This window comes from Oncorhynchus tshawytscha, linkage group LG26, assembly GCF_018296145.1.
Source record: "Oncorhynchus tshawytscha isolate Ot180627B linkage group LG26, Otsh_v2.0, whole genome shotgun sequence".
In the NCBI taxonomy this organism is placed as follows: domain Eukaryota; kingdom Metazoa; phylum Chordata; class Actinopteri; order Salmoniformes; family Salmonidae; genus Oncorhynchus; species Oncorhynchus tshawytscha.
The window spans coordinates 22,146,471-22,173,170 of record NC_056454.1 but is presented as its reverse complement, the minus strand read 5'-3'; the positions used below and the strand labels follow the sequence as shown (position 1 = coordinate 22,173,170).

The 26,700-nt window shown below is 43.3% G+C and overlaps 2 protein-coding genes across 10 annotated transcripts in view; both read right to left on the bottom strand.

The window, feature by feature from the left end:
• Positions 1-853: 853 nt before the first annotated feature.
• Positions 854-8,371, bottom strand: LOC112225374. Its single transcript, XM_042306912.1, has 8 exons — positions 8,363-8,371; positions 5,959-6,077; positions 2,915-2,952; positions 2,717-2,787; positions 2,514-2,580; positions 2,179-2,376; positions 1,843-1,914; positions 854-1,523 (listed from the first exon to the last, which is right to left on the bottom strand). The coding sequence occupies exons 2-8, from the start codon at positions 6,030-6,032 to the stop codon at positions 1,420-1,422; spliced, it is 624 nt and encodes a 207-aa protein (XP_042162846.1). The 5' UTR covers positions 6,033-6,077; positions 8,363-8,371; the 3' UTR covers positions 854-1,419.
• A 1,640-nt stretch (positions 8,372-10,011) lies between these two features.
• Positions 10,012-26,700, bottom strand: part of LOC112225373 (guanine nucleotide exchange factor DBS) — a 53,801-nt gene continuing 37,112 nt past the window's right edge. For 3 of the 9 annotated variants that reach the window (XM_042306592.1, XM_024389287.2, XM_042306593.1), the window contains 28 exons: positions 23,103-23,252; positions 22,614-22,738; positions 21,642-21,756; positions 21,174-21,293; positions 20,832-21,023; positions 18,920-19,111; positions 18,562-18,718; positions 18,283-18,347; positions 18,085-18,158; positions 17,835-17,901; positions 17,615-17,730; positions 17,423-17,492; positions 17,209-17,301; positions 17,008-17,100; positions 16,764-16,889; positions 16,363-16,584; positions 16,116-16,208; positions 15,910-15,988; positions 15,687-15,759; positions 14,589-14,680; positions 14,043-14,129; positions 13,859-13,918; positions 13,201-13,275; positions 12,853-12,933; positions 12,278-12,387; positions 12,040-12,152; positions 11,495-11,598; positions 10,012-11,396 (listed from right to left, as the gene is read on the bottom strand). In XM_042306592.1, coding sequence (XP_042162526.1) covers positions 11,317-11,396; positions 11,495-11,598; positions 12,040-12,152; positions 12,278-12,387; positions 12,853-12,933; positions 13,201-13,275; positions 13,859-13,918; positions 14,043-14,129; positions 14,589-14,680; positions 15,687-15,759; positions 15,910-15,988; positions 16,116-16,208; positions 16,363-16,584; positions 16,764-16,889; positions 17,008-17,100; positions 17,209-17,301; positions 17,423-17,492; positions 17,615-17,730; positions 17,835-17,901; positions 18,085-18,158; positions 18,283-18,347; positions 18,562-18,718; positions 18,920-19,111; positions 20,832-21,023; positions 21,174-21,293; positions 21,642-21,756; positions 22,614-22,738; positions 23,103-23,252 — 3,024 coding nt within the window. In that variant the 3' untranslated portion in view covers positions 10,012-11,316. The remainder of the gene's footprint in view (positions 11,397-11,494; positions 11,599-12,039; positions 12,153-12,277; positions 12,388-12,852; positions 12,934-13,200; positions 13,276-13,858; positions 13,919-14,042; positions 14,130-14,588; positions 14,681-15,686; positions 15,760-15,909; positions 15,989-16,115; positions 16,209-16,362; positions 16,585-16,763; positions 16,890-17,007; positions 17,101-17,208; positions 17,302-17,422; positions 17,493-17,614; positions 17,731-17,834; positions 17,902-18,084; positions 18,159-18,282; positions 18,348-18,561; positions 18,719-18,919; positions 19,112-20,831; positions 21,024-21,173; positions 21,294-21,641; positions 21,757-22,613; positions 22,739-23,102; positions 23,253-26,700) is intronic. The other 6 variants (XM_024389288.2, XM_024389289.2, XM_024389291.2 and 3 more) reach the window with 6 other exon arrangements.

Sequence of the window (26,700 nt, the reverse complement as noted above, 5' to 3'; positions counted from 1 at the left end):
AGGAACCGTTGGTCAGCCTGCAATAGTGATTTTGGATTTGTAAAAAATACATGTAGAGGCCAATAAATCATCTGAACCAATTATGCTAATCTGTTATGTTAACTATCCAAGCGTTGTAGTACATCCATAAATTAAGAGGCAATTAAATCCAGCTCAAATGCGCCCGCGGGCTAGCAATGTCAGTCAAGCTAGCCAGCTGAACACGAGTTGCCGGAGCTCGTTCAGAGGTATAACTTAACATTTAAAACGATGTTTTAATTGTTTTAATTCATTTATGAGCTGCAAATGCAATGCTCATTTATTTCTTAATTGCCATTTTGCGTCCTCGGTCAACGAAGGTCCTATTTTCGGCCATGCTGGAAATGTGATCTCGCGTTAATGTCATTGTCAATACAGTAAATCTACACCACGATATGAAATGTTGATTTGAGGATTGTTCTCGATTATACCGACTGATTGCTATTGCATGGTGTGCTCTGACAAGTCTGGGTGTGGTGCTAGTTTCAGTATACTTGGGTGTAAGAGGGCGTTGTGCCAACCAAAGTAATATCTCAAACGCTGTTACTACAACCACAATATTTGCTACTAGGCTAATTGCTGTCAAACTAATGTACCATTTCAATTCAGTCAATTCTGGATGTGAACTGATATTCCCATTTAAAAATCAATAAACAAAGAATTATGGCATTTAGGATTTGTTTAAATGTCCCCATCTCATACCTTGTTTACTGCCTACATACACCTCTCATTCCACTGTCATCCATAAGCAGAGCAGTTACTTTTTAGAAATGACTGCAATAGAAAACATTTGTTTACAGGACATTTCAGATCTGAAATAATGTCATCACATGACTCATTTACATAAGAAGTTTAATGTGTTCAACTTTCCTCAAGTATGCTATATTACAGTGTATTCCAAATGAATTTGTCTTACAGTAAATGTAGTACCCATCCATCGATAAATGTAGATACTGGTTCACACATACTGTGTAAGGACATATTTAACCTGTGAAGGGTTAGTAAGCAAAGTACATAGCACAGATGGACACAAAAGATCATCTACTAACATCAATACAACGCCAATAACCTTGGAACCCAGAACCAATGTATGTCACAAGATTATATCGCCTATTGCTCACTTCAAGTATAATATATCACCCATCTCAGTAGCCAGGGTACAACAAACTGTTTTCAAGTATCAGAGTTAAAATGTTTGAACACAAAAGGTAGAAAAATATGGCAAATATAAAAGGTTTCAAATATTTACATTCTACTAAAACTGGGGTGTGAGGTTTTCCCTGTCCACATGATCGGACCAGGAAAACTTCAGGTCCTATACATTCCTAGTCCGGTCAGGGAAAACTCCAGGCCCTAGTTATAACGTCTTATAAAACCGCTTTTATCTTCAGCAGTGATCCGTCATGATGGGGTGAAGCTCATGACACAGGCATCTCTCATGGCAGCCCTGGCAGTCCTCACCGCTTCAGTCTCTCTCTGCAGATCCTTCAGTCTCTTCTCCATTTCTGAACAAAGGAAAAGAAACAGGGCATTAGGGTGAAATGAATTCTCTGGGCACTGACTGCGTCTAGTCAGTGCTGAGGTCATAATGCATGCGGGTGTTACCGATCAGAGCACGACGGGTCTCCTGCATTCCACATAACTGTGTTAGCCCACTGAGCTTAAGCCTAAGCATTAGCTCGGGGAGCTAACGTAGGTCTTCTGGTGTCAGGCAAGGTTACTCATGCTTCCGAACCAGAATTCCTATACGAGGAACTAACTTATGGGGACTTTATTCCACAAAGAGTGTATTCTGTTCTTTATGTGGATGTTTAAATACTTTACCTTGGTCTCTCTTTGCAAAGATCTCTGGCAGCATCCCAGAGGCCTCCAGCACTTTCAGGGTGAGGTTGAAATCTGTGGACACAGGATATTTTGTTAATATTTATACTGGCAAAAATGTTTAAAAAAAATAATAATTATATTACAAGCTCAGTTTCACAATGGACAACGGTACAGTTGACAAGTGCACTTTGAAAAAGTGCAAACAGTTTTCCAGTCCCAATTCAATAACATTGTTTGCAAATGCTCTTCATAATTGCATGCACCGGTTTAGTTAGCCAACACTACAGTCCCCATCCAATGTATTTAATAGTAGTCTATTGTATTATTCTGTCTCACCTTCTTCGCTGGCCTGCTGGGATGAAATCCTCTCAGTGATAGTGTTGAGGCGGGAGGCAAACTCAGAGAAGATGAACTGTGTGCAGCCTGCCTGGTGGCACTTCCTGAAGAACTGTGCAGCTGGACTCATACTGGACCCAAAACTAGACGAGCCAGGAGGCCCAGGATCCCCAGGTGACCCAGAACCACAGCTGGAGTCTGGGGAAAGAATTGAGTTGACTCCTGATAAGTGCACATTGGATATGTAGACAGGTTGACCTATCCCAGTCCAAACACACCTCCTAATATGACGGTCCTTTATTCTTCTGTTATAATAGACATGCACAAAAACGTACTGTTTTGTTCAGTGAGAAGGGGGTCCAGTTGTTCCACTTTGATGATGGACAGATGGCTCTTGGAACACTGCACAGAGAAAAGGGGTTTTGAGTAGAAGAAAAGAGCAAAGGTACTGTCGCTAACTACAAGAGTGAAAGAGGTAGGAGACAGCAAAAAACAACCTGCTCATTCGATCACTAATTTGCGTTAAGTGCCAACTCACCTCCCCATTCTCATTCTTAAATGTTGGTCCCTCCAGTCCATACTGAAACTCAAACTGCTCTGCAGTCCCATCTACAGCATAAACACAGGAATATTGTGAGTGTCATAACCACAGGGTTCGTCCTATGAGACCATCTGAAAGTTGACATAAGTGACGATACAGGACATCTTGGATTGAAACTGATACAACAAAAACAACCTTCTGTCATGGCTACCTCTGAAGTATTGGGATCTTGCCTGGGGGAAGTTAGAAACACAGAAATACAATGTTAACAAACCATTAGAACACTGAAGAACAGTCTTGCAAAGGCTTGGACATATTTTCTGGAAAAAAGTAAACTTTTATATGACATATGACCTATAGTCTGTCATAAGACACCGTTTGGTTCTGGGCTCTAAGGTTATCTAATACAGTGGGCTAGGGCTGGGCGATAAGGCTAAAATCTCATATCCCGATAACAATACACATCACAATATAGCACATTCTGTAAATTCAATTAATAGTTTATATAAAATGACCACATGTAAAGACCTATTTCTTATTACATTTTGAATTATACTCAACAAATAAAAGGTACTTACTAATTTATTATTTCTCTGTTTATTTAGAACCTTTGTGCAAATTTTAAATTTAAGTTTGCAATAAAATATTAATAAAATCTAAAAAAGGTTCAACTATAGTTGCAAACAAAATAATAGGCCTAAAATGTGCAGTTATAGGCCTAATGCACAGTTGAAGAAACTCAGATTCAAATGTATACAATTAAACCTACAGTTGAAGTTTTCACATACACCTTAGCCAAATTCATTTAAAACTCAGTTTTTCACAATTCCTGACATTTAATCCTAGTAAAACTTCCCTGTCTTAGGTCAGTTTCGATCACCACTTTATTTTAAGAATGTGAAATGTCAGAATAATAGTAGAGCGAATGATTTCAGCTTTTATTTCTTTCATCACCTTCCCAGTGGGTCAGAAGTTTACATACACTCAATTAGTATTTGGTAGCATTGCCTTAAAATTGTTTAACTTTGGTCAAACATTTTGGGTAGCCAACAAGCTTCCCACAATAAGTTAGGTGAATTTTGGCCCATGCCTCCTGACAGAGCTCGCACACAAAGGCCTACAAACCTAAGTCAGGTTTGTAGGCCTCCTTGCTCGCACACAAATTTCCTATAGGATTGAGGTCAGGGCTTTGTGATGGCCACTCCAATACCTTGACTTTGTTGTCCTTAAGCCATTTTGCCACAACTTTGGAAGTATGCTTGGGGTCATTGTCCATTTGGAAGACCCATTTGAGACGAAGCTTCAACTTCCTGACTGATGTCTTGAGATGTTGCTTCAATATATCCACAATTTTCTTTCCTCATGATGCCATCTATTTATTTTTTATTTTTTTTAAATGTTACCCCCTTTTCTCCCCAATTTCGTGGTATCCAATTGTTAGTAGCTACTATCTTGTCTCATCGCTACAACTCCCATACGGGCTCGGGAGAGACGAAGGTTGAAAGTCTTGCGTCCTCCGATACCAAGCAGTGTTGGGTGGTGTGGTGTAACACAGCGCGCATCCAACCAACCCGGAGGAAGGAAACTCTGTGCACCTGGCAACCTTGGTTAGCGTGCACTGCGCCCGGTCCGCCACAGGAGTCGCTGGTGCGCGATGAGACGAGGATATCCCTACCGGCCCTAGGTCGCGGCCGGTTGCGACAGAGCCTGGGCGTGAACCCAGAGTCTCTGGTGGCACAGCTGGCGCTGCAGTACATCGCCCTTAACCACTGCGCCACCCAGGAGGCCCTATGATGCCATTTATTTTGTAAAATGCACCAGTCCCTCCTGCAGCAAAGCACCCCCACACATGATGCTGCCACCCCCGTGCGTCACAGTTGGGATAGTGTTCTTCAGCTTGCAAGCCTCCCCCTTTTTCCTCCAAACATAACGATGGTCATTATGGACGAAAAGTTATTTTTGTTTCATCAGACCAGAGGACATTTCTCCAAAAAGTACGATCTTTGTCCCCATGCACAGTTGCAAACCGTAGTCTGGCTTTTTTATGGCGGTTTTGGAGCAGTGGCTTCTTCCTTGCTGAGCGGCCTTTCAGGTTATGTCGAAATAGAACTCGTTTTACTGTGGATATAGATACTTTTGTACCGGTTTCCTCCAGCATCTTCACAAGGTGCTTTGCTGTTGTTCTGGGAATGATTTGCACTTTTCGCACCAAAGTACGTTCATCTCTAGGAGACAGAATGCGTCTCCTTCCTGAGCGGTATGACGGCTACATGGTCCCATGGTGTTTATAAATGTGTGCTATTGTTTGTACAGATGAACGTGGTACCGTCAGGCGTTTGGAGATTGCTCCCAAGGATGAACCAGACTTGTGGAGGTCTACAAAAAACAATTCTGAGGTCTTGACTGATTTCTTTAGATTTTCCCATGATGTCAAGCAAAGAGGCACTGAGTTGGAAGGTAGGCCTTGAAATACATCCACAGGTACACCTCGAATTGACTCAAATTATGTTAATTAGCCTATCATAAGCTTCTAAAGCCGTTATTTTGGCATTAATACGTGTCACATATCAATTTGCATTTGATACCTTGGGTCGAGTAGCACAAACTCACGAAACGCCTGTTTCTCGACCATGTAAATTGGGGCCATGTCTTTGCAGACGTAAGTTGTAATGGCAGCTGTTCTCTCCTTCCATCTCCGTGATTCTTTGCCATATGGTGTGCCGCGGGCAAAAGCCTCTTGCAACGTCTGAGTCGGGGGTTTGTTTTGAGCACTCGACTGTACTTTTTTGGATCTCATCCGTAGACTCTCTCCGTACGGTTTCACATGATTCTTGCGTAGGTGGTAAAAGAGGTTAGTGGTGTTTGAGCCTGTTGTCAGGACAGACCTGCGGCTTAATTTGCAGAGGACGGTTTTCTGGTCCGTGTCAGACTTTTCATACCCAAACCACATCCATGCGACCGAAGTAGCCCTTCTTTTAGGTACGAGCTCTGTGTCTCCATGCCACGTTCACTCTCCTGCATGTTTGTTTATGTTGCAAATTTCCTTCCACACAGCGTCACCCAATTGACAAAAAATATTGCAGTGTGATTTGCGACAACGAAATCAACGATAGAGCATAATATGAAGCGATATACTTTTTTCTATCGTCACACAATATATATCTTCATATTGCCCAGCCCTACAGTGGGCCTATATAAAAGTGTTACCAATGTTATCTTCCAATATACATGATACCCACTTTGACATCCCAGTCTTGGGGAGATGCTCATCCTCCTCCTCATCTTCCTCTTCTTCGTATGTGCTCTTAGACATGGTCTTCTCTGCCTTTATTGCAGCTTCTCTTTTTAACTTTAATGTCTGAAGAAAAACAATTCATACCACAAAACCATTCAAAAAAACATATGTCACATTTCAATAAGATGTGCAATTTCCATTAACCTTGTGAATTTATGCAGGACATAATATTTCCTCCACCAGATGTATACCAAAACAAGTGGTGGAGCTGCTATTTTTTTTATTGAATCTTTACATTTTACATGTTGTCCCTGTAGTAGTCTATTTGTTTGGTAGTTTTATAGACTGTCATTAACAGTAGTAATATTCGATGGACAAAATAACATGCAGTGGATAATAATAAACAGCCCTCTACTTTACCCTGGAGGTCGTTTCTGATTTACCATCTAGAGCTGGCACTGTGTTGGCTGGGTGCTTGTATTTGATGTGGTTTAACATGCTGTCAGTTCTGCCGTTGTTGTATTTGAGTACTGCTTTGCATAGCATGTACATGTATCAACACCCTTTCTGGTGAAATATTTCAAACCGTGCTACTTTTAGCGCATCTCTTCCTATTTATGCTCTATGCTCTCTACAGTCAAAGCCTTTTCCTTCAGATCTATGCTGAACTAGCCAAATTAGCAAACTACAAGTTTGATAATACTGCTAATAAAAACGTTTTATTTCATCGCACGGTTTCATCAAAGGCGTGTTGGCCTGTTACGTTACGCAACGAAAACCATTTACTTCAAAAGGAAAACACTTTGCAAGGAAAAACTATTTAAGGTAGATCACTTCACGTTTCCTTACGTTTGCTTCCTAGAGTTAACGCTGAACGGGTTTCGTTGCGAAACGTTTTGCAATGGTGTGCGACTAATGAATGCACCCCATAACATCAAACGATAAAGCAACACAACCGGCGCTTATTAGAGACTGGCCTCTATTGGAGCCAAGTGTCTATTTCCTTAATAATGTACACATATTTTGATCAATACATTTTTAAAAGACTATCACACTGTTGTGACCAGTATAAACATGAATCCGTATCAGATCAGGGGTGTAAACATTAGTCCAGCAGTTGCTAAACGGAACCTTTGTTGGAACTAAAACGAGTTTCTATTGGACAAAATCCAGCAGGTCCCGCCCAGTTTCGTTCCGTTTTGCAACAGAATTGGCATAATGAATACGCCTCAGACTTGCAAAGACTGGCCTCCATCCAGCTACTCGCTAACCTTTTTCCTCCCCCCACCTTGCAGTCTCGCCCTCTTCTGATCCACCTCAGACAAACGTTGAAGTTGGACTTTTTGACTTCGCCATTCTCTCACTCGTTTTGGATCAATTCCAAAATGCCTGGCTGTTGCCTCTCCCGAATTTTGCTCTGTGAATTTAATCACTGCTAGCTTGAATTTGATGTCGTATTTTCTTCTTGGTGGCGCCATGGCAAGCAACATGACAGATAAAAAAAATATATATATATCACATCACATGGTAACCTCGTAAACAATTAATTTAGATGGAGAGTTTATTTGAAACAGGCGTTTATTTGCTGAAATGTGTGCCGATGCCTGGCTATCAAAATGGGACAGGCGGCTATTTGAGACAAGACATTTAATTCAAAATGTACACAACTGCTAACCAAAACAGCATTTTCCGGTTAGCATAATAAACGGAAATCCACGAATCGGTTTAGCTAAATGTGCGCATTCAATCGTAAATACATGTAGCCTAACTCGGTTCTTTATTGATTGTCACTCAAATGTAGCAACACCATGAAGTTTGTATTTTGTTCTCACTCGTTTTAATACCAGTCTCTGACGCTTCAACATCTATAGCCCCATTGCTTTTGTCTGTGGAGGTCTCGAATTATTTAACTAGAGCCGTTTCGGAGGTCAAGTTTACCTGATGCCGAGACTAAATGCCTTTTCATACCACTGGTGCAACGTCCTTTAAATCTGATATTTCGGTCGCAGTGTTTACATTTAGCCTGAGAAGCTTCTATTCTTCGAAGCTGCGCTACACAGCTGAACCAACGCTGCGTGAAATTGGTGTTAACATTTTGTGAATGAATGGAACCAATGGACAACCACACCAGAGAATCTACAACTGACCAGACCAGCAGAGTAGCCTGGTTCCTCGCCAAAAGAGTTGTCAGCGATCCTCTGCTCTGACAAAATATAGGACATTTACTGTATTAACTGCATTTGGGGTTAAAACAAATGAGGCACGCGTTGAAATGGCAACGTTGTGAAAAATACATAGGGTACAAGCTGAGCTACCCGAGAAACTTGCAGAGGGGGGACCAGTCCAGATATCACACATTTACACGAATTTGCTTTGGTAGTCGGCTAAGAGTTAAATAAAACACTTACAGGAGTCTTACCTCTAACAGCAGCCATCAACTCTCGCTGAGTTTTGATATGTCTTAACGACAGATGATGGATCCTTTCTAAATGGTTTAACATGGATGTTGTGCTCCCACTCGTCCGCTTCAGAACAGCCGCACACAGCTTACATGTCACACTTTCGGACGAAATTTCATTGAAATATTTCCAGGTGTGACTTTTTTTACGGTCTCTGCTTCTACTTTCCATATCTCGCAACTACAGCTTCACTATGTAATTAGCTAATGGAATGATATTTTGCGCTACTTCGCCTGAACGTACTGTATCTAGCTAGCAGTCTGGGATCTAGACTATTTACTTGCGCATGCGCGACGATTAAAGACGAACGTCTTCACCACTCCACATAGCAGACAGTTTAGAAATGCACAATGTGACTATAAAATAAACTATTTCACTTCACAATAGCCTACATATTTTAATTCTCACATGTACATAAACACTATGTCTGCCACACGCCAGAGTCAATTTTTGCATAATTCTCCACAAACGGATCTATCGGGACCCGACTGCAAACCGCCATTAGGAAAGAGTGCTACCCCAACCCGAATCGCATCCTGACCCGAGTGAACTATCCTTGTCTTTCATAGGGTACTGGGCTCCTTGTTCTGCACTACAGTCGGCAACTGGGCAGTCAATCAATATCCGTCTTACCGTGCATCTCCCAATGTGTTTTTTCAAGCTGGAAGTGCCCGTTCTTTGACTGTCATAGGCTAACACCCGCTTGCACTTTTTGCATGCTGCGAATCCATCCACAAGTTGTTTGTCAGCGTTAACGATTACTCCAAAATGATTCCATACATTTGATTTGACATTGGCCCGGTTTTTCACGATTCTGAGCTCCCTACTTTGAATTTTTTGGGTCAAATTCTGATTTTCCGTGGTATGCTTTTTGCTTTCCATTTTTTTTCTCTATCTTATATCTGGTTGTGCGGGTATAGAGGTTGTTGTTTTGGGTAGGCCTAGTCGATGTCACTGTCTGTGCACAACCTGTGATAGCTAGTTGGGTATAGGCAGACTGAAATTTAGCCAGCAAATCCACCCGCTTACTTAGGCTACAGCTGTGGATCTATGACTAGGGTCAGACAGACTTTGTGTAGGTTAAGACAGGGTTACCCAAACTAGTCCAGGGATGAGAAATGCCTCAATAAATTGACTGTTACACATCTTCTTGGTGTAACATTTGGGATAATGGGACAATTTGGAGTACAACGCATTTCTTCTTATGTTTTCATATATTGCTCTGCATGTCTTACAGGAAGCCTGTCTGACCCTAGTGCAATTGTGTTGGATCTGCTGGCTAGCTGCACTATAGCAAAGAACTGAGAGTTTTTAATTAAGAACAAATTCTTATTTACAATGACGGCCTAGGAACACTGGGTTAACTGCCTTGTTCAGGGGCAGAACGACAGATGTTTACCTTGTCAGCTCGGGGATTTGATCTAGCAACCTTTCGGTTACTGGCCCTCTAACCACTAGGCTACCTGCCACCCCACTGTAGGCAGGCTTCTCCCATAGGCAAGTCTGAAATGACATTTACAAACAATACAAGATATTATTTTATTAGGCTACCCAACCCGATACAGGAAATTCACACACACACAGAGAGAGAGAGAGAATTACCTGTACCACAAGTCCTTTAATATAAAAAAACAGATTCACAACTGCTGACTGAGAGAATTTCTGATTTCATAAAGAAAAGTGAGTTAATAAACAATATCTACATAAAAAAATATGATTGCTTTACAATAAATAAGTTATGACTATACACTGAGTTATTCACAAAACTAGGAAAGTTCACAGTACACATGGAGAAGACACCTGCAATGACTAAAGTCATGTGAAATGGATGGAAAGGGGATCTCATAATAAAGTCATTTGACGAGGACAGAGGAAACAGTGATACTGTGACTGCTCTGTCTGAACCATATACAAAACTAATGCTGCAGGACAGGGTAGGCTATGAGAACAAGAAGGAGGGAGAGAGAGAGATTACATTATAGAGATAGACAGACATAGAATAACATCTTTATCAAAGTACATAACAAGAGTCATTCCCTTCCTTCTGTTTTCAAATAAACAGTAACTCCTCACTCTCCAAGAGGCAATAAGATAGTCACAGGCCTACAAAAGGTCATATTGGTTACTTATATGGCCACCAGTTGAGGTGACTGGTAGAACTTAGAGCAACAATCTGAAAAGCTACACACGGTCTACTTTTCAATCATAATCTTTCTTATTTACAATCATTTTATATAAAAAAAAATACAGTCTTGTCTATTTGTAGACAATCAAGGGGACCATGATGCAGACCAACAGCATTGTAACTTACAGTAACTTACTTATAGGCTTACAGTACAACAAAAAGGGCTCAACCCGATCCATATCCACCACTCTATGCCAGATGGTGTCGCTATATCAGTGACACCTGATTAGGTTAACTTTGAATTAGAATTCATAACCAAATGGTATTATATTTCTATGGGTTATGTCAGGTTCCATCTTGTCCATAGCATTTTGTCTGTTAGTGCTACTAACAGTGCTACTAATACTGTAGTAATCCCCAATCCTAACCTTGACAATTTTATGAAGGATACATGCAAAAGTGCCAAACTGACCTAAGATTAGTGTCTATGGGTAGCTGCTGCCCACCTACACTACATCTCTTCAACTACACAAGGGCGCTGGAGCCCATTCTCTAGTCAATGATATCTGATGAAGTCTATTGTTGGCATCTTCTTGACGTTTCTGACCAGTATCCTAATAGAAGGGCTTGCCTCTGGGTAAGGTGGGTGAAGTTGTGTTTAGGGTGGGGGGGAGAAAGTGCTGTCTTGCTGGGGGAGCCACCAGCTGGTGCTGTTGGGTTGGGATCTGGAGAGAAAGGGTCTGAGGTGGCCTGATGGGGCCAGGGAAGGGTGGAGGGTTCAGGGCTTGATGTCAGAGAAGCTGGTGTAAGTCTCACAGCAGCTGGATGAAGTGCTGAGGTTCCCTGAGCCACTGCCCTCTGGAATACACACAGACATACACAGGGAGACCAGAGGTTAGAGGAGATGGTTAAGAAGAGACACACACACACACTTCTACATGGAGAGGGGGTTTTACCTGAGCTGGTGAGAGACTGGCAGGACTTGGACTCTCCAATCAGGGTGAGAATGTTGGCTGCAGCCACCCAGCCCTCCTGCTTGGTCTTCAAGTTCTTCACAAACCTGCACCAACACAGAAACACACACAACCCCTTGACCACCACCTCGCCCCAACTCAACACTCAGATTTGAATAGTGGGTCATATTCATAAGGCACAGAAAAAAGGGACTGCAACAGGGACGGGCTACACAAATTGTCTGTTAAGAATAGCTTATTTTTGTTTCCTATTTCAAAATATTGTGTTACGTTTTACTATGGCATGTCTCTCCAACCTTGTTCCTGGAGAGCTACAGTCTTGTAGGTTTTCACTCTGACTAACTTAGCACACCTGATTCTAATAATTAGCTGGCGTTGGAAGCAAAAACCTAGGGGAGGGTAGATCTCCAAGAACAGGGTTGGAGAGACCTGCACTATGGTTTTAGAATATGACTGTGTTGGAATAGGTTCTGACTGTTAAAGTGTGAAACCAATCAAGTGTAAGGGTGTCAAGGTAATATTCTCACCACTGTCCATCATCTCCCTCCTTGATCAGCTGCACCGTTTCACCACTCTTGACTGACAGGTCCTGGCCTTCTCCCTTCTCATAGTCAGACACCACTGTGTACTTCCCTGCACACTGTGCACAGTCAAGATATGGTGTTAGATTGTATGTATGATTGTAAACCATTTTTAAAAACTGTTTCTACATGGAGCCACATCCCAGCTTGGAGTGGATAAGTATCCTCACACCCGCAGACTCACTAGTTTCTTTCCCTCCTCGTCCTCGGGGTCTGAGTTCAGGGGCTCTTCAGGGCTAGAGTATCCATCATTCTCCTCATTGGCGTCCAATGAGAGAGAGCCCTTGGTCCATCCTAGAGGAGGGAGAAAGGGTACATAAGAATTTGGTGTCTTGTGTAGCCTGAAACACACACTCGCTCAGTCGCGCACACACACACACACACACACACACACGGAGGGGGACCGGGAGACATTGAGAGTAGGCATTTCAGCAACCTCTGTTAGACCAGACACGGTCAGTGACAGGGTGGACCGCAATCAGAAGGAACAGGACCAAGTCGAATGGAGTGAAACTACAGTAATCGTGTGGACCATTCAGAACCACAACACTACTCAGCAATAAGGAGCGTGACGTTTTTTTTAATAAATATATCAACATAAGCATTTAGGTGGTCATGTGTATCCACACACTCAGGCAAGGGAACACACTGTGCAGGGAGTGAGAGGGGAAAATCTCGCAGTGAAATTCGGCAGCCATTTTGTGATCACCACACATCTTAATCCAGTCTAAACCAGTCCAGTCGAGTGCTGTACGGTACCTCTCCTCTTGGCCTGTAAGAGACTCGAGGTGCTGAACCACCTGACTCTGCCCAGGTGGAGGTGAGCGTGAGGGCCTGGGTCTGAGAGAAAGATACATTACGACCCTATTGAAACATGGTCAAAGAGATTGACCGCAGGCAAACGTGCTCAACCACAATGAATGACCGACCATGGTAACTGTGACTCCGGTTGCCTGTCAGTCAACACAGCGTATTATACATTCCGTGATGAACCACATTTCTCCGCTGTCTGGTTTACACCCTGACCAACCACGGATGAAATGATCGCATGCAGCGACCGTGGTCGACCACAGATACAGTGACTAGGGTCATTATGGGAAGACGTACCTTTAAAGCCGAACGGAGTAGGATCACTCTTTATCTCATGACGTTTGGTTTTATGGTCAGGGCTTGTGGGAGATCCTAGCCATCACAGGAAGACAGGAATAAAAGAGAAGAAGAGGAAGAGAGTGAAGAGGAGCAGCAAAACCCTCAAATAAGACTAATATTAGTAGTAACATATCTTGGAAGTGGAAGTTAAAGTAAGTGCAGACAAAGAATGAAGAGAGCAGAGGACATTGAAAGGAGCACCACAAACTGTATGTTCTAACTGCATGTTGTTCTCTGTATGAACATTGTCATCCTACAGCTACTCCGACAGACTACAGGGGTGAAAGACACATACAGGGTCCCTGAAGTGGTCTATTCACTATCAGCTACAGTGCAACTCTAATTGGTCGTCACTTTAGCAAGCGTTTCCCAACTCTGGTCCTCAAGTACCCCCAACGGTACTCGTTGTAGCACCGGACAAACACATCTCATTCAACTCATCAAGGACTTGATGATTAGTTGACAAGTTGAATCAGCTGTGCTCTGGGTCTACGATAAAAATCCGTACTGTAGGGGTACCCGAGGACTGGAGTTGGTAAACACTGACTTAAGCTATGGGACTAAATTACTTCTCTAGATTCTAATCTATGGTCACTTTAGCTACATTTTCAGGTACCTGATGGAGAGAAGGGAATCCTGGGTAAAGTTAAGCTTTTATTGTCAGGAGGCGAGAGGTCTGTGGAAGGAAGCATGCCATGTTTTATACTGTAGTTGTAGTAGTAGTAGGCTACAGTGCTGACATATAGTAACAATGTATACGATTACTATGGCAACCCCTGGTGATCAGCTAGGGCTGTTACCTTTGTTGAAGTTGCTGAAGCCCTGCAAGGTAAAACGCTTTTTAGCCACAGCTGCTCTGTCTGAGGTAGGACTGGTCGCTGCTTCTTCTGGGCCAGGAGAAGGAGCGGAGCAGGGGAGAGAAGGAAGGAGGGAGAGGCGAATGAGGATGAGAGAGAGGAGAGCGACAGGGAGAGGTGTGGGAGGCATAAAAGAAGGAAGGGATTGAGAGAAGGAAAGTGCAGTGATGAGAGAAAGACATGAGAAATAGAAAGAGACAGAAAGAGAAGTGACGACATTGGCAAACGGAGGGAAGAGAGGAGAAATATTAGTCATCTCATCAGAGAGAGAAGCAACATTTAGTTAAGAGTAAAAGTCAGAACATAGTATAGTTCAGTGTTGTTTAGGTGAAACAAGAAACGCTTTAGGAAAGTGATAACTATTAAATACTGTTGAGAGTAAAAAATAGCTTTGAATTTAGCATTGGACCCAGTTAAAAGGTGGTGGTGTCTGAGCTCTCTTTATGTTATAAGGCAGTATCCTCCTCCCCTCTCTCACTCTCTGCTCACCTTTGGTCTTTGGGAAGGAGCAGGAGTTAGCGTCAGGGCTGCTGGGTTCTCCCTTCTTCTCCTTCATGCTCCTCTCCCCTCTTCTAAACGGACTGAGGGGACAGGAGGATGAAACAGGTCTGTCAGAAACTCACACTGCAACACATGTTTCCACTGCTACTTTCTGTTTATTATCTATGCATAATCACTTTACAAATGACCTCGACTAACCTGTACCCCCGCACATTGACTCGGTACCGGTATATAGCCTCGTTATTGTTATGTAATTTTCTTGTGTTACTGTTACATACATACATACATACATACATACATACATACATACATACATACATACATACACACACAACAAAAATGTTTATATATATACACACACACACACACACACACACACACACACACACACACACATAGTTGAAGTCAGAAGTTTACATACCTTAGCCAAATTTTCACAATTCCTGACATTTAATCCTAGTAAGAATTCACTGTCTATTATTCTGACATTTCACATTCTTAAAATAAAGTGGTGATGCTAACTGACCTAAGACAGGGAATTTTTACTAGGATTAAATGTCAGGAATTATGAAAAACAGAGTTTAAATGTATTTGGCTAAGGTGTATGTAAACTTCCAACTTCAACTGTATATATACATATATATATTATGAAATTAAAATATATATATATATTTGTATGTATGTATGTATAATTTTTTAAATTTCACTTTATTCACAATATTTTCTTAAGGGATTGTTAGTAAGCATTTCACGGTAAGGTCTACACTCGTTTTATTTGGCACATGTGACAAATACAAATTAAATTTGACTTTGGTAAGACAACATGTTGTATTCAGGTTTCTGAACATTGCCGATAGAAACAGAATGAATTGAGCGGACACGATTACATATTCTATCAGACAGACAATCATATCTGTTCTACATGATACATTTCTGCCTGAACCTTCTCTTACATCCCCCTAAACAGACCCCATTATTCCATGTAATATACCGTGCATAACATTCAAGGGGGGTCTTTGATTACTTCTCATTTGTGAATGAGAGGCTCTGACTCTCTAATAGGTCAGTATGGGTCAGATGACTGACCTGAGGCTGACAGGTGCTCCAGCACAAGAGGGGAACTGGAACAGTCCGTCTGACGGCCTCTGTTGACTGGCTTCTGGAAGACACGCAGGGAGATCAACTACAGTCCCACTACATCATGATCAGTGAATGTAATACTCAATGTAATTACAATACACTCAAAGTATTAGAAATACAACTAATACTATTTGACATCAGGTCTGCCACAGACAGATACCCTGCCTACCTCTGTAGGCTTCCAGCTGCGTTGTCAGAACCTTCCGGATCTCCTTCACCCACGTTGTTTTTACCTCAGACGTTGGGGCCTGAAATACAATGGTGAAACCTCTCAGTTTTGTTTTATCTAAATAGAGTCTGATATGATTTCTGTATCATTGTAAAATAAACTTTAGACATGTAGTCTGTAGCTGTTGTTTGGGCAAAACCACTCACCTGAACGATATACACCTCCTCCCGTGAGTTGCACCAGACCTCAAACTTCTTGTTGTCACCTTTGGCGTTCTCAGTGATGCCCACAGCACTCATCTGATAGAGGGCATACATTTTGGAAGCTGTTACCTTCTAAAAGCTCTATTTGAACTCACTTGTAATATCAAACACTGTTAGACCTACTACAGACAGACAGACAGACAGACAGACAGACACACGGGCAGACATATGGACAGACAGACAGACTCACATTGAGGGACTGTTTGAAGCTGTAGGAGGGGGCTTTCTCGTAGCCCTCCCCGTTCTCCTCCCGTCTCTTACAGAAGAGCAGGGCCTTCTCATGCAGGAACAGGTGTCTCTGCATGGGCTTAAAGCGGGCCAGGTCCTTGACCTTGGCATGACCTTTCTTGTGTTCTGTCCACACACTGAATGACCCCTGCATCAGCAGCCGTCCCAGGTCGCCCATGTTACCCTATCAGAAGAAGGGTCACAGGTCAGGAGAAAGTTCATGACTCATCAGAAGCTATGGTGCTGCAGCCTTATGTAATTTTGACATGTTGACACAATCTCTTAAATAATGTGATGTTGATGCCATGAAAGGAATATGCAATATATTTCAGAGAATGTGAAGTTGATCGATGATGAACTCACATCGTATCCAGTGATAGCGATGAGGTGCATGGAGTCGTTGACAGCCTTCAGGATGCCCAGGATGGAGGTGAGCGCCTCCTGCAGGTCTTCTGACCCCTCACAGCCCTTACTGTACTTCAGCAGCTCCTACAACACACACATGCACATATTGAGTTATGTTGATCAGCAATGAGACATTATGAAAATAAAGGAGTGGACCAGAATGCTCTTGTGAATCATGAGACAACGTATCTACTGGTCCTACCTTCAACAGGAGCTGGTATTTGGTGATTCTCTGGACCGGTTTCAGGAGATAGGAGTCCAAGCCCAGTTTATGTTCCAGCTTCTTCTGACACTCCTGTTCCAGACCAGAACAGGGAGAATACATTAGTAGGGGATAACAACCACTTAAGCCTGAAGCTGTTGGGTGTGTGTACCTTAGGGGAGGTGTGTATATGGTGTGTACCTGGAAGAAGGAGCAGTCGGAGCACTGTCTCCACAAGCTCTCAGAGCGAGGTTTATTCTGACAATACTTCTCATAGATCTGCAGGTCTGTCATCTATGAGATAGAGAGAGAGAATAAAGAAAAGAGAGAAATACCCCTGCATCACAAACACTTCACTACAATCAGAGTAGTGATTTAGACACAACATATTCCAGTTCAATCTCCAAACACTCACCCTCTCCAGAAAACACCGACCCACAAGTTCCGGGCAGTCTTCGTACTCTTCCAACTCCCTCAGAAAGGTCCTGGAAGATCATAAAGAAGAGTGATGCAGAGAGAAAGAGATGATCAATTAGTCAGTACAATGCCTGGGTAGTCCTATCACTGTGTAAGCACCATTAATAACCGCTAGGGGGTGCTCGTTTACCTTTTGTGGAAGTGGTAGATCTCTGGCATGTTGCCAAACAGCACATCTTTCTTGTTTTGCAGAGGAATGGGCATGAGACTGGCCATGGCTGGGTTGTCCATCTCTGAGGCATAGCCCTGAAACACCCAATAGGACGAACACAGTTAAGACCGATACGCATGTGTGAGAGGAGGACGAAGAGGTTTCAGATGGTCCAGGGGAGAGGGATAGAGATACACACCTGTAGAACACAGAGCAGTTCCTCCACGTATGCCCTCTCTGTCTCCAGCAGCTCATTCATTACATGTCTCCATAGAGAGAGCACAGTCAGACATAATGTAGACAGTTCAGGCTTACATGATACAGACACCAGAGGATAATCGTTATTAATCTCTATGGGTGAAACGCTACACACAGAAGTCGGAGAAACACCACAGACTCACAGATATACAGTCAGATATAACAATGGACAAAACACGGACCAAACTTACTTTCTGAGGATGGCCAGGTTCTCGTCCTCCTCTGACATAGAGGCACTTCTGTTGCTCTGTAGCTGGCCCTCCACCTGAGAACACACCACAGGATGAGTGTCTACTGAAACTACTGGAGCTAGTGTCTTATTTGACATGCATACTGCAGGTATGATCATTTCTACCCCACAGTAAAACACAAGAGGGACCTCCACTTACTTTTCTACAGCTGACCCTGTTCACAGAGTCTCCCTCTGAGCAGCTCTTCTCCAGCACTCTCTTTGCTATGGGGGAGAGAATGAGAGAGTGGAGGGGCTGAGGTGGGATATTAACGATACACATATCTAAATATACATTGACCAATCTAGTTAAAAGAACATTAACCCTATGACAGGACTGTATGTGTGATGACAGGGTGCTGATGATATGTATACAAGGACATAATGGTACATAATGACTGGTAGAGTACTTCAGGACAGGTGGTTTATAAGGACTCACCTGGCGAGGACAGTGGGGACTTGATGGCTTCAGGCCTTGGGGCCACAGGCTGGACTGGCCTGGTGTGTTTGGCTGCCAGCTTCTTCAGACTGACCCTCCTCTTCTCAAACATCTCCTGCATGGAGACCTGCTTCTGGAACACCTTGTCCACTTGGTCCTGAGGGAGGAGAGGAGAGAAGGATGAGAGAGAAGGAGAAGAGGAAGAGGAGCAGGGAGCAGAATTACACCCTGGAACCCTAAGTGTTTGTTTGCTGTGTCATCTTTTCTTTACATTTAATTGATCACACTATGATGACATTTTAATGACATTAATCCAGGTCTGAGTGCATGGCCGAGTCATAAAATTGGATCCCCTTACTCTGAACTCCAGGTTGAGCACTGTTTCGTAGTCCCTGCAGATGGCACTAGGATCAGTCAGTTTGTTCTGTCCTGCTGTATCCAGGTAACGCTCAATCTCCTGCAGCGCTGACTCCGCCCCGTCATGTGACTGACACTTGTCCACGGGCTGAGAGGCCAGCAGGTAGATGCCATCATCACACCACTTAGCAGCCTGGGAGAGAGGGGGGTTGAGTGTGTGTTTTTAGGGGTTTATGGGGTGGTGTGTGTGTGTGTGTGTGTGTTTCTACATGCATTTGATTTACTTTTTTTGACTTTGTGTGTATGTGTGTATATATCTACACTACCGTTCAAAAGTTCGGGTCACTTAGGCATTTCCTTGTTTTTGAAAGAATAGCAAATTTTCTGTCCATTAAAATAACATCAAATTGATCAGAAACACAGTGTAGACATCGTTAATGTGAGTCGCAGCTGGAAACGGCTGATTTTTAATGGAATATCTACATAGGTGTACAGAGGCCCATTATCAGCAACCATGTGTTCCAATGGCACGTTGTGTTAGCTAATCCAAGTTTATAATTTTAGAAGGCTAATTGATCATTAGAAAACCCCTTTTGCAATCATGTTAGCACAGCTGAAAACTGTTCTGATTAAAGACGCAATAAAACTGGCCTTCTTTAGACTAGTTGAGCTTCTGGAGTATCTGCATTTGTGGGATCGATTATAGGCTCAAAATGGCTAGAAACAAACAATTTTCTAATGAAACTCGTCAGTCTTTTCTTGTTCTGAGGAGAAATGAAGGCTATTCCATGCAAGGAATTGCCAAGAAACTGAAGATCTCGTACAACGCTGTGTACTACTCCCTTCACAGAACAGCGCAAACTGGCTCTAACCAGAATTGAAAGAGGATTGGGAGGCCCCGGTGCACAACTGAGCAAAAGGACAAGTACATTAGAGTGTATAGTTTGAGAAACAGACGCCTCACAAGTCCTCAACGGGCAGCTTCATTAAAAAGTACCCACAAAACACCAGTCTCAACGTCAACACTGAAGATGTGACTCCGGGATTCTGGTGCTCTAGGAAGAGTTCCTCTGTCCAGTGTGTGTTTTTTTGCCCACCTTAATCTTTTATTTTTGATGGCCAGTTTGAGATATTTATTTTTCTTTGCAACTCTGCCTAGAAGGCCAGCATCACAGAGTCACCTCTTCACTGTTGAGACTTGTGTTTTGCGGGTACTATTTAATGAAGCTGCTAGTTGAGGACTTGTGAGGAGTCTGTTTCTCAAACCAGACACTCTAATGTACTTGTCCTTTTGCTCAGTTGTGCACCGTGGCATCCCACTCCTCTTTCTATTCTGGTTAGAGCCAGTTTGTGCTGTTCTGTGAAGTGAGCAGTACACAGTGTTGTACGAGATCTTCAGTTTCCTGGCAATTTCTCGCATGGAATAGCCTTCATTTCTCAGAACAAGAATAGACTGACGAGTTTCAGAAGAAAGTTATTTGTTTCTGGCCATTTTGAGCCTGCAATCAAACTTACAAATGCTGATGCTCCAGATGCTCAACTAGTCTAAAGAAGGCCAGTTTTATTGCTTCTTTAATCAGGACAACAGTTTTCAGCTGTGCTAACACAATTGCAAAAGGGTTTTCTAATGATCAATTTGCATTTTAAAATGATAAACTTGGATTAGCTAACACAACGTGCCATTGGAACACAGGAGTGATGGTTGCTGATAATGGGCCTCAGTACGCCTATGTAGATATTCCATAAAAAATCAGCCGTTTCCAGCTACAATAGTAATTTACAACATTAACAATGTCTACACTGTATTTCTGATCAATTTGATGTTATTTTATTGGTTAAGAAAAAAAATTATCTTTCAAAAACAAGGAAATTTGAACGGTAGTTGTATGTGTGTGTGTTTATGTCCCTCTCACCCTCTCCAGGCTGTGGTGCAGCTCTATAGCTCTGAGTAAGTGGTCTTTCTTTGCTCTCAGGTAAGTGCTCAGTTCCTCGTTCACGGCTCGGAGCTCAATGCATTTGGGCTGGATGGAGTCCTCAGCATAGTGGGTGTTCTGAATCAACTCGTCACCCTCACGGGCCAGAGCCTGGGCTCGGTCCAGTACCTCCTACAGAGGGAAAGGGGGAGAGAGAGAGAAGGGAAGAGAACGGGGTACGAGGAAGAGAGAGAGATGGAAAGATAAAAGAGAGATGCAATATTATTGATTTCTATACGTACTCTGGATAATACATGTCTATCAGTGTGTTTGTTTACTTACACAGACTCTCTCCTCGTGGCTGCTCAGCTCGCGGAAGATGTGATCAGCGTGGGCGGGGCTTATCCCCACCTCCGAGAAAGCTGTCAATCTCTGTGCCACCTGGTCCAGCAGACACCTCACCTGGAACAGTAGGACAGCAGTTAGAACACACACAGGTTGGACACATACAGACCAATGTAATGACATTTGGTATGACATACACACAACGTATACTCAGATCTGGTTGTACATGCACACACAGACATGGTGTACAAAGATCAGGTGTGACATGCACACACACACACACAGGTGGCCGTGTCAATGCCCCATAGGTGTACCAGGATCAGGAGTGTAATTGCTTCAGAGATCTACTTAGTTTGTAAGGTGTATGTTGCTCTCTGGTGTATTGCTCTCAGGTACTGTAACTAGTGTATGTTACCCATGGTGTACAGAAGTCAGGTGTGTGTAGTCATGTGATGTCCCACTCACCTCTCTGTAGTTGTGTTCAAAGTGACGGAGTAGCAGACATTGCTCCAGCTTGGTCTTATGTCTCTCCCAGAACTCATCAAAAGCCCGTTCTGTCTCATTCAACTGGGAAAGCAGTCTGATTGAGGAGAGGGGGAGAGGGATAGAGGGAGAGGAGAGGGGGTGGAGGAAGAGGAGAGGGGGTGGAGGGAGAGGAGAGAAGATGGATAGAGGAGAGGGGAGGAGAGAGATGGTGAGGGAAAGATGGTGAAAGGGTAAGAGAGAGAGAGAGGGAGAGATGGAGCAGAGGGGGTGAAAGAGAGATGGGTTGAATGGAAAGGGAAAGATTGAGATAAAGAGGGAGAGAAGATTAGAAAAGAGGAGACATGAGACATTTTCTGCTATTCCTCTGTGTGTTTTGCTCACTCTACTGAGTTGAATGTGAAAGATGCCAGCCTGTTTTGTCTTCTCTGTCACCAGTGTTCTCCAAAATATTCCTTCTGACCTCAGAGGACCGAGCACTGCCAGTCCTTATCATGGTGAGGAGCAAAAGCTGTTATGTGTTCTCACCTCTTGCATTCATCAAGTCCTCCAGTGTTCTATATTTCCTGTGCATCTATGAACCAAGTGTTCTAGGTGCCCTGAGTGTGTTCTAAACCCAATGTTCTAGGTTCCCATTGGGTGTTCTACCTCAGTGTTCTAGGTTCTCAGTGTGTGTTCTAACCCCAGTGTTCTAGGTTCCCAGTGTGTATTCTAACCCCAGTGTTTTAGGTTCCCAGTGTGTGTTCTAACCCCAGTGTTCTAGGTTCCCAGTGTGTATTCTAACCCCAGTGTTCTAGGTTCCCAGTGTGTATTCTAACCCCAGTGTTCTAGGTTCCCAGTGTGTGTTCTAACCCTTATGTTCAAGTTTCCCAGTGTGTCTTCTAACCCTTATGTTCTAGGTTCCCAGTGTGTCTTCTAACCCTTATGTTCAAGGTTCCCAGTGTGTGTTCTAACCTCTGTACGGTGGCCAGGTTCTCCAGTTCGTCCTGGTTCATGTTGTGGTCTGGGTCTCTGACCACTGGCTCATTAATACTCTCCAACAGTCTGCTGCCCTGTCCTAAAGCCACCAGCAGATCCTCCTGGAGACACAAACACATCAGGGGAATCAAATACACACGCCAACACCAGCACTCTGATATCAGTGGTGTGGGACAAGACAATGATTTACTTAGATTTAACCCATCATGTTATTTTGTGTATTCATCTTTCTGGAGGTGTGTGTGCGTGTGTGTGTGTGTGTGTATGCGTGCATGTGCATGTGTGTGTGCGTGCGCGCGTGTGCGTGTACGTGCGTGTGTGTGCATGTACGTGCGCGTGTGTGTGTGTGTGTGTGTGTGCATGTACGTGCGCGCGTGTGTGTGTGTGTGTGTGCGCATGTGCGTGTGTGCGTGCGCATGCGCGTGCGTGTGTGTGTGTGTGTGTGTGTGTGTGCCTGCTCTGTACCTTCATCTTGCTCTTCTTGTTGATGTGTGTCCCCAGTAGGTTGCTGGTAGCCTGGATGTCATTGGGTAGTTCGGTCTCTGCTAGCTCTGTCCCAAACGACTGCAGGATCTGAGCTGTTCTCTTTACCATCAGAGCAAAGCCCTCAATGGCCTTCACACAGATGAATATAGTACATTGTTAGAAAATAACATGCATAGCTTGACTGAGAAAAAGGTTATTAGTCCAACACTAGGAAACTGGGCCATGGTTCTGGTGTTTATGCTGTGTATTCACTGTGTGTTTGCTGGATGGTTACCTCTGTGTGTTTAATTTATTAGGATCCCCATTAGTAGACGCCAGAGTATGTGAGCGGAGCTGGAACGGAGCGGGGAGCTTTGGCCTTCTCGGCGAGCTCCAATTTCACTTGAGTAGCGCTCACACTTCATGAGCTCAGGGCATGCATTTGTAGTCTATTTGTGTGCTGCTAGAGCCACTTGTTTTAGCTACTGTCATGGAGTTCACTAAATATTTTCATAAAGAAACTGATTAAACACCCAGTTGCTAAATCAAGGTGACTTACAAAGATGAGGACCAAGAGCAAGAGAGGGAGTGTGGTGATTTAGTGTCCACAACTAAAGAATCATTGTGAAAACTGAAAAGACACTTATCCCAAAAAACCATGACTGTTTGATGTCATTCAAAAACATAATGTTAACTTTCACTGCTATGCGGACGACACACAGCTGTACATTTCAATGAAACATGGTGAAGCCCCAAAATTGCACTCGCTAGAAGCCTGTGTTTCAGACATAAGGAAGTGGATGGCTGCAAACTTTCTACTTTTAAACGGACAAAACAGAGATGCTTGTTTTAGGTCCCAAGAAACAAAGAGATCTTCTGTTGAATCTGACAATTAATCTTGATGGTTGTACAGTCGTCTCAAATAAAACTGTGAAGGACCTCGGCGTTACTCTGGACCCTGATCTTTCTTTTGACGAACATATCAAGACTGTTTCAATGACAGCTTTTTTCCATCTACGTAACATTGCAAAAATCAGAAACTTTCTGTCCGAAAATGATGCAGAAAAATTAATCCACGCTTTTGTTACTTCTAGGTTAGACTACTGCAATGCTTTACTTTCTGGCTACCCGGATAAAGCACTAAATAAACTTCCGTTAGTGCTAAATACGGCTGCTAGAATACTGACTAGAACCCCAAAATTTGATCATATTACTCCAGTGCTAGCCTCCCTACACTGGCTTCCTGTTAAGGCAAGGGCTGATTTCAAGGTTTTACTGCTAACCTACAAAGCATTACATGGGCTTGCTCCTACCTATCTCTCTGATTTGGTCCTGCCGTACATACCTACACGTACGCTACGGTCACAAGACGCAGGCCTCCTAATTGTCCCTGGAATTTCTAAGCAAACAGCTGGAGGCAGGGCTTTCTCCAATAGAGCTCCATTTTCATGGAATGGTCTGCCAACCAATGTGAGAGATGCAGACTCGGTCTAAACCTTTAAGTCTTTACTGAAGACTCATCTCTTCAGTGGGTCATACGATTGAGTGTAGTCTGGCCCAGGAGTGTGAAGGTGAACGGAAAGGCTCTGGAGCAACGAACTGCCCTTGCTGTCTCTGCCTGGCCAGTTCCCATCTCTCCACTGGGATTCACTGCCTCTAACCCTATTACAGGGGCTGAGTCACTGACTTACTGGTGCTCTTCCATGCCATCCCTAGGAGGGGTGCTTCACTTGAGTGGGTTGAGTCACTGACGTGATCTTCCTTTCTGGGTTGGCACCCCCCCTTGGGTTGTGCTGTGGCGGAGATCTTTGAGGGCTATACTCAGCCTTGTCTCAGGATGGTAAGTTGGTGGTTGAAGATATCCCTCTAGTGGTGTGGGGGCTGTGCTTTGGCAAAGTGGGTGGAGTTATATCCTTACTGTTTGGCCCTGTCCGGGGGTATCATCGGATGGGGCCACAGTGTCTCCTGACCCCTCCTGTCTCAGCCTCCAGTATTTATGCTGCAGTAGTTTATGTGTCGGAGGGCTAGGGTCAGTTTGTTATATCTGGAGTACTTCTCCTGTCTTATCCGGTGTCCTGTGTGAATTTAAGTATGCTCTCTCTAATTCTCTCTTTCTTTCTCTCTTTCTTTCTCTCTTTCTTTCTCTCTCTCGGAGGACCTGAGCCCTAGGACCATGCCTCAGGACTACCTGGCATGATGACTGGCCGTGCTGCTGCTCCAGTTTCAACTGTTCTGCCTGCGGCTATGGAACCCTGACCTGTTCACCGGACGTGCTACCTGTCCCAGACCTGCTGTTTTCAACTCTCTAGAGACAGCAGGAGCGATAGAGATACTCTTAATGATCGGCTATGAAAATCCAACTGACATTTACTCTTGAGGTGCTGACTTGCTGCACCCTCGACAACTACTGTGATTATTATTATTTGACCATGCTGGTCATTTATGAACATTTTAACATCTTGGCCATGTTCTGTGATAATCTCTACCCGGCACAGCCAGAAAAGGACTGGCCACCCCTCATGGCCTGGTTCCCCTCTAGGTTTATTCCTAGGTTTTGGCCTTTCTAGGGAGTTTTTCCTAGCCACCGTGCTTCTACACCTGCATTGCTTGCTTTTTGCAGTTTTAGGCTGGGTTTCTGTACAGCACTTCGAGATATCAGCTGATGTAAGAAGGTCTATATAAACAAATGTGATTTGATTTGAAGACGGTCTACATACTATGTGCACATGTTAAAAGAAAGGAACGAGGTGGGTAGATAACTGTGTCAGAGTAGCAAAGTATTTATAAACAAAAAAATCTGATCTCTTAAACGTTTTGCTCATTTTTGTTATATTATCCATACAATAAGCCATCATTAATTTTGGCCCAATAGGCCTGGCATTTTCCCACGTTCAATGAGCTTTCCATTAGGTTATTTTGCCTAAAAACCTTTAGAAAAATACCTAAAGAATACCTAAGAAAAATAAAACGACTCTGCATCTCTGCCCAGCCTGGCAAGAGTGGCCAAAAGGGTGTTTATCATCCCCAGTGGCTCTGCAAGTGTGAAGAGGATACTCTCCTCTGCTGGCCGACTCTCCAGGCACCATCGCATGAGCCTGACGCCACAGACTGGCCAAACTTGTTTCTAAAAATGTATTCTAAAGGCACTAATAAGTCATTTTTTATTTTAATTTGTATTTAATTCTAAGTAGGTCACAGCATGTATGCGCATTTAGAGAATTGTTTAATACAACTAAATGTTTAAATGCTGAGCGCATTATGTCCCTACCAGCCTATTGTGTCGCACTTGCAAATGCACAATTTATCTATTTGTAGGCTATAGCCTTGAAATAATTGAAACAATTTAGCCTAAAGAATTATTTTAGGCTCCCTGTCTGGCTCCTGACCTATTAATATGCTGTTTAATATAACATGTCGCCTATTTGAAATGATGCTCACTTCTTACATTCACCTTTTCATGTTTATTATAATAAAAATTATAATCCAGATGGTTTGGTTTCAATACTTAAACACAAAATGGTAGATCCAGGTAGTCACAAAAATAGATGGTTGTTGGTTCAATTGTGATTTTAATGAATGGAGCGAATTTGGAGAGGGA

Excerpts from the sequence above, each read along its gene's own strand:
- LOC112225374 (XM_042306912.1), bottom strand. The coding sequence starts at position 6,032 with ATGTCTAAGAGCACATACGAAGAAGAGGAAGATGAGGAGGAGGATGAG. Across the intron at positions 2,377-2,513 it reads CCTTCTCACTGAACAAAACA|ACTCCAGCTGTGGTTCTGGG; the intron begins GTACGTTTTTGT and ends TTCTTTCCCCAG. Across the intron at positions 1,524-1,842 it reads CTTTGCAAAGAGAGACCAAG|AAATGGAGAAGAGACTGAAG; the intron begins GTAAAGTATTTA and ends TCCTTTGTTCAG.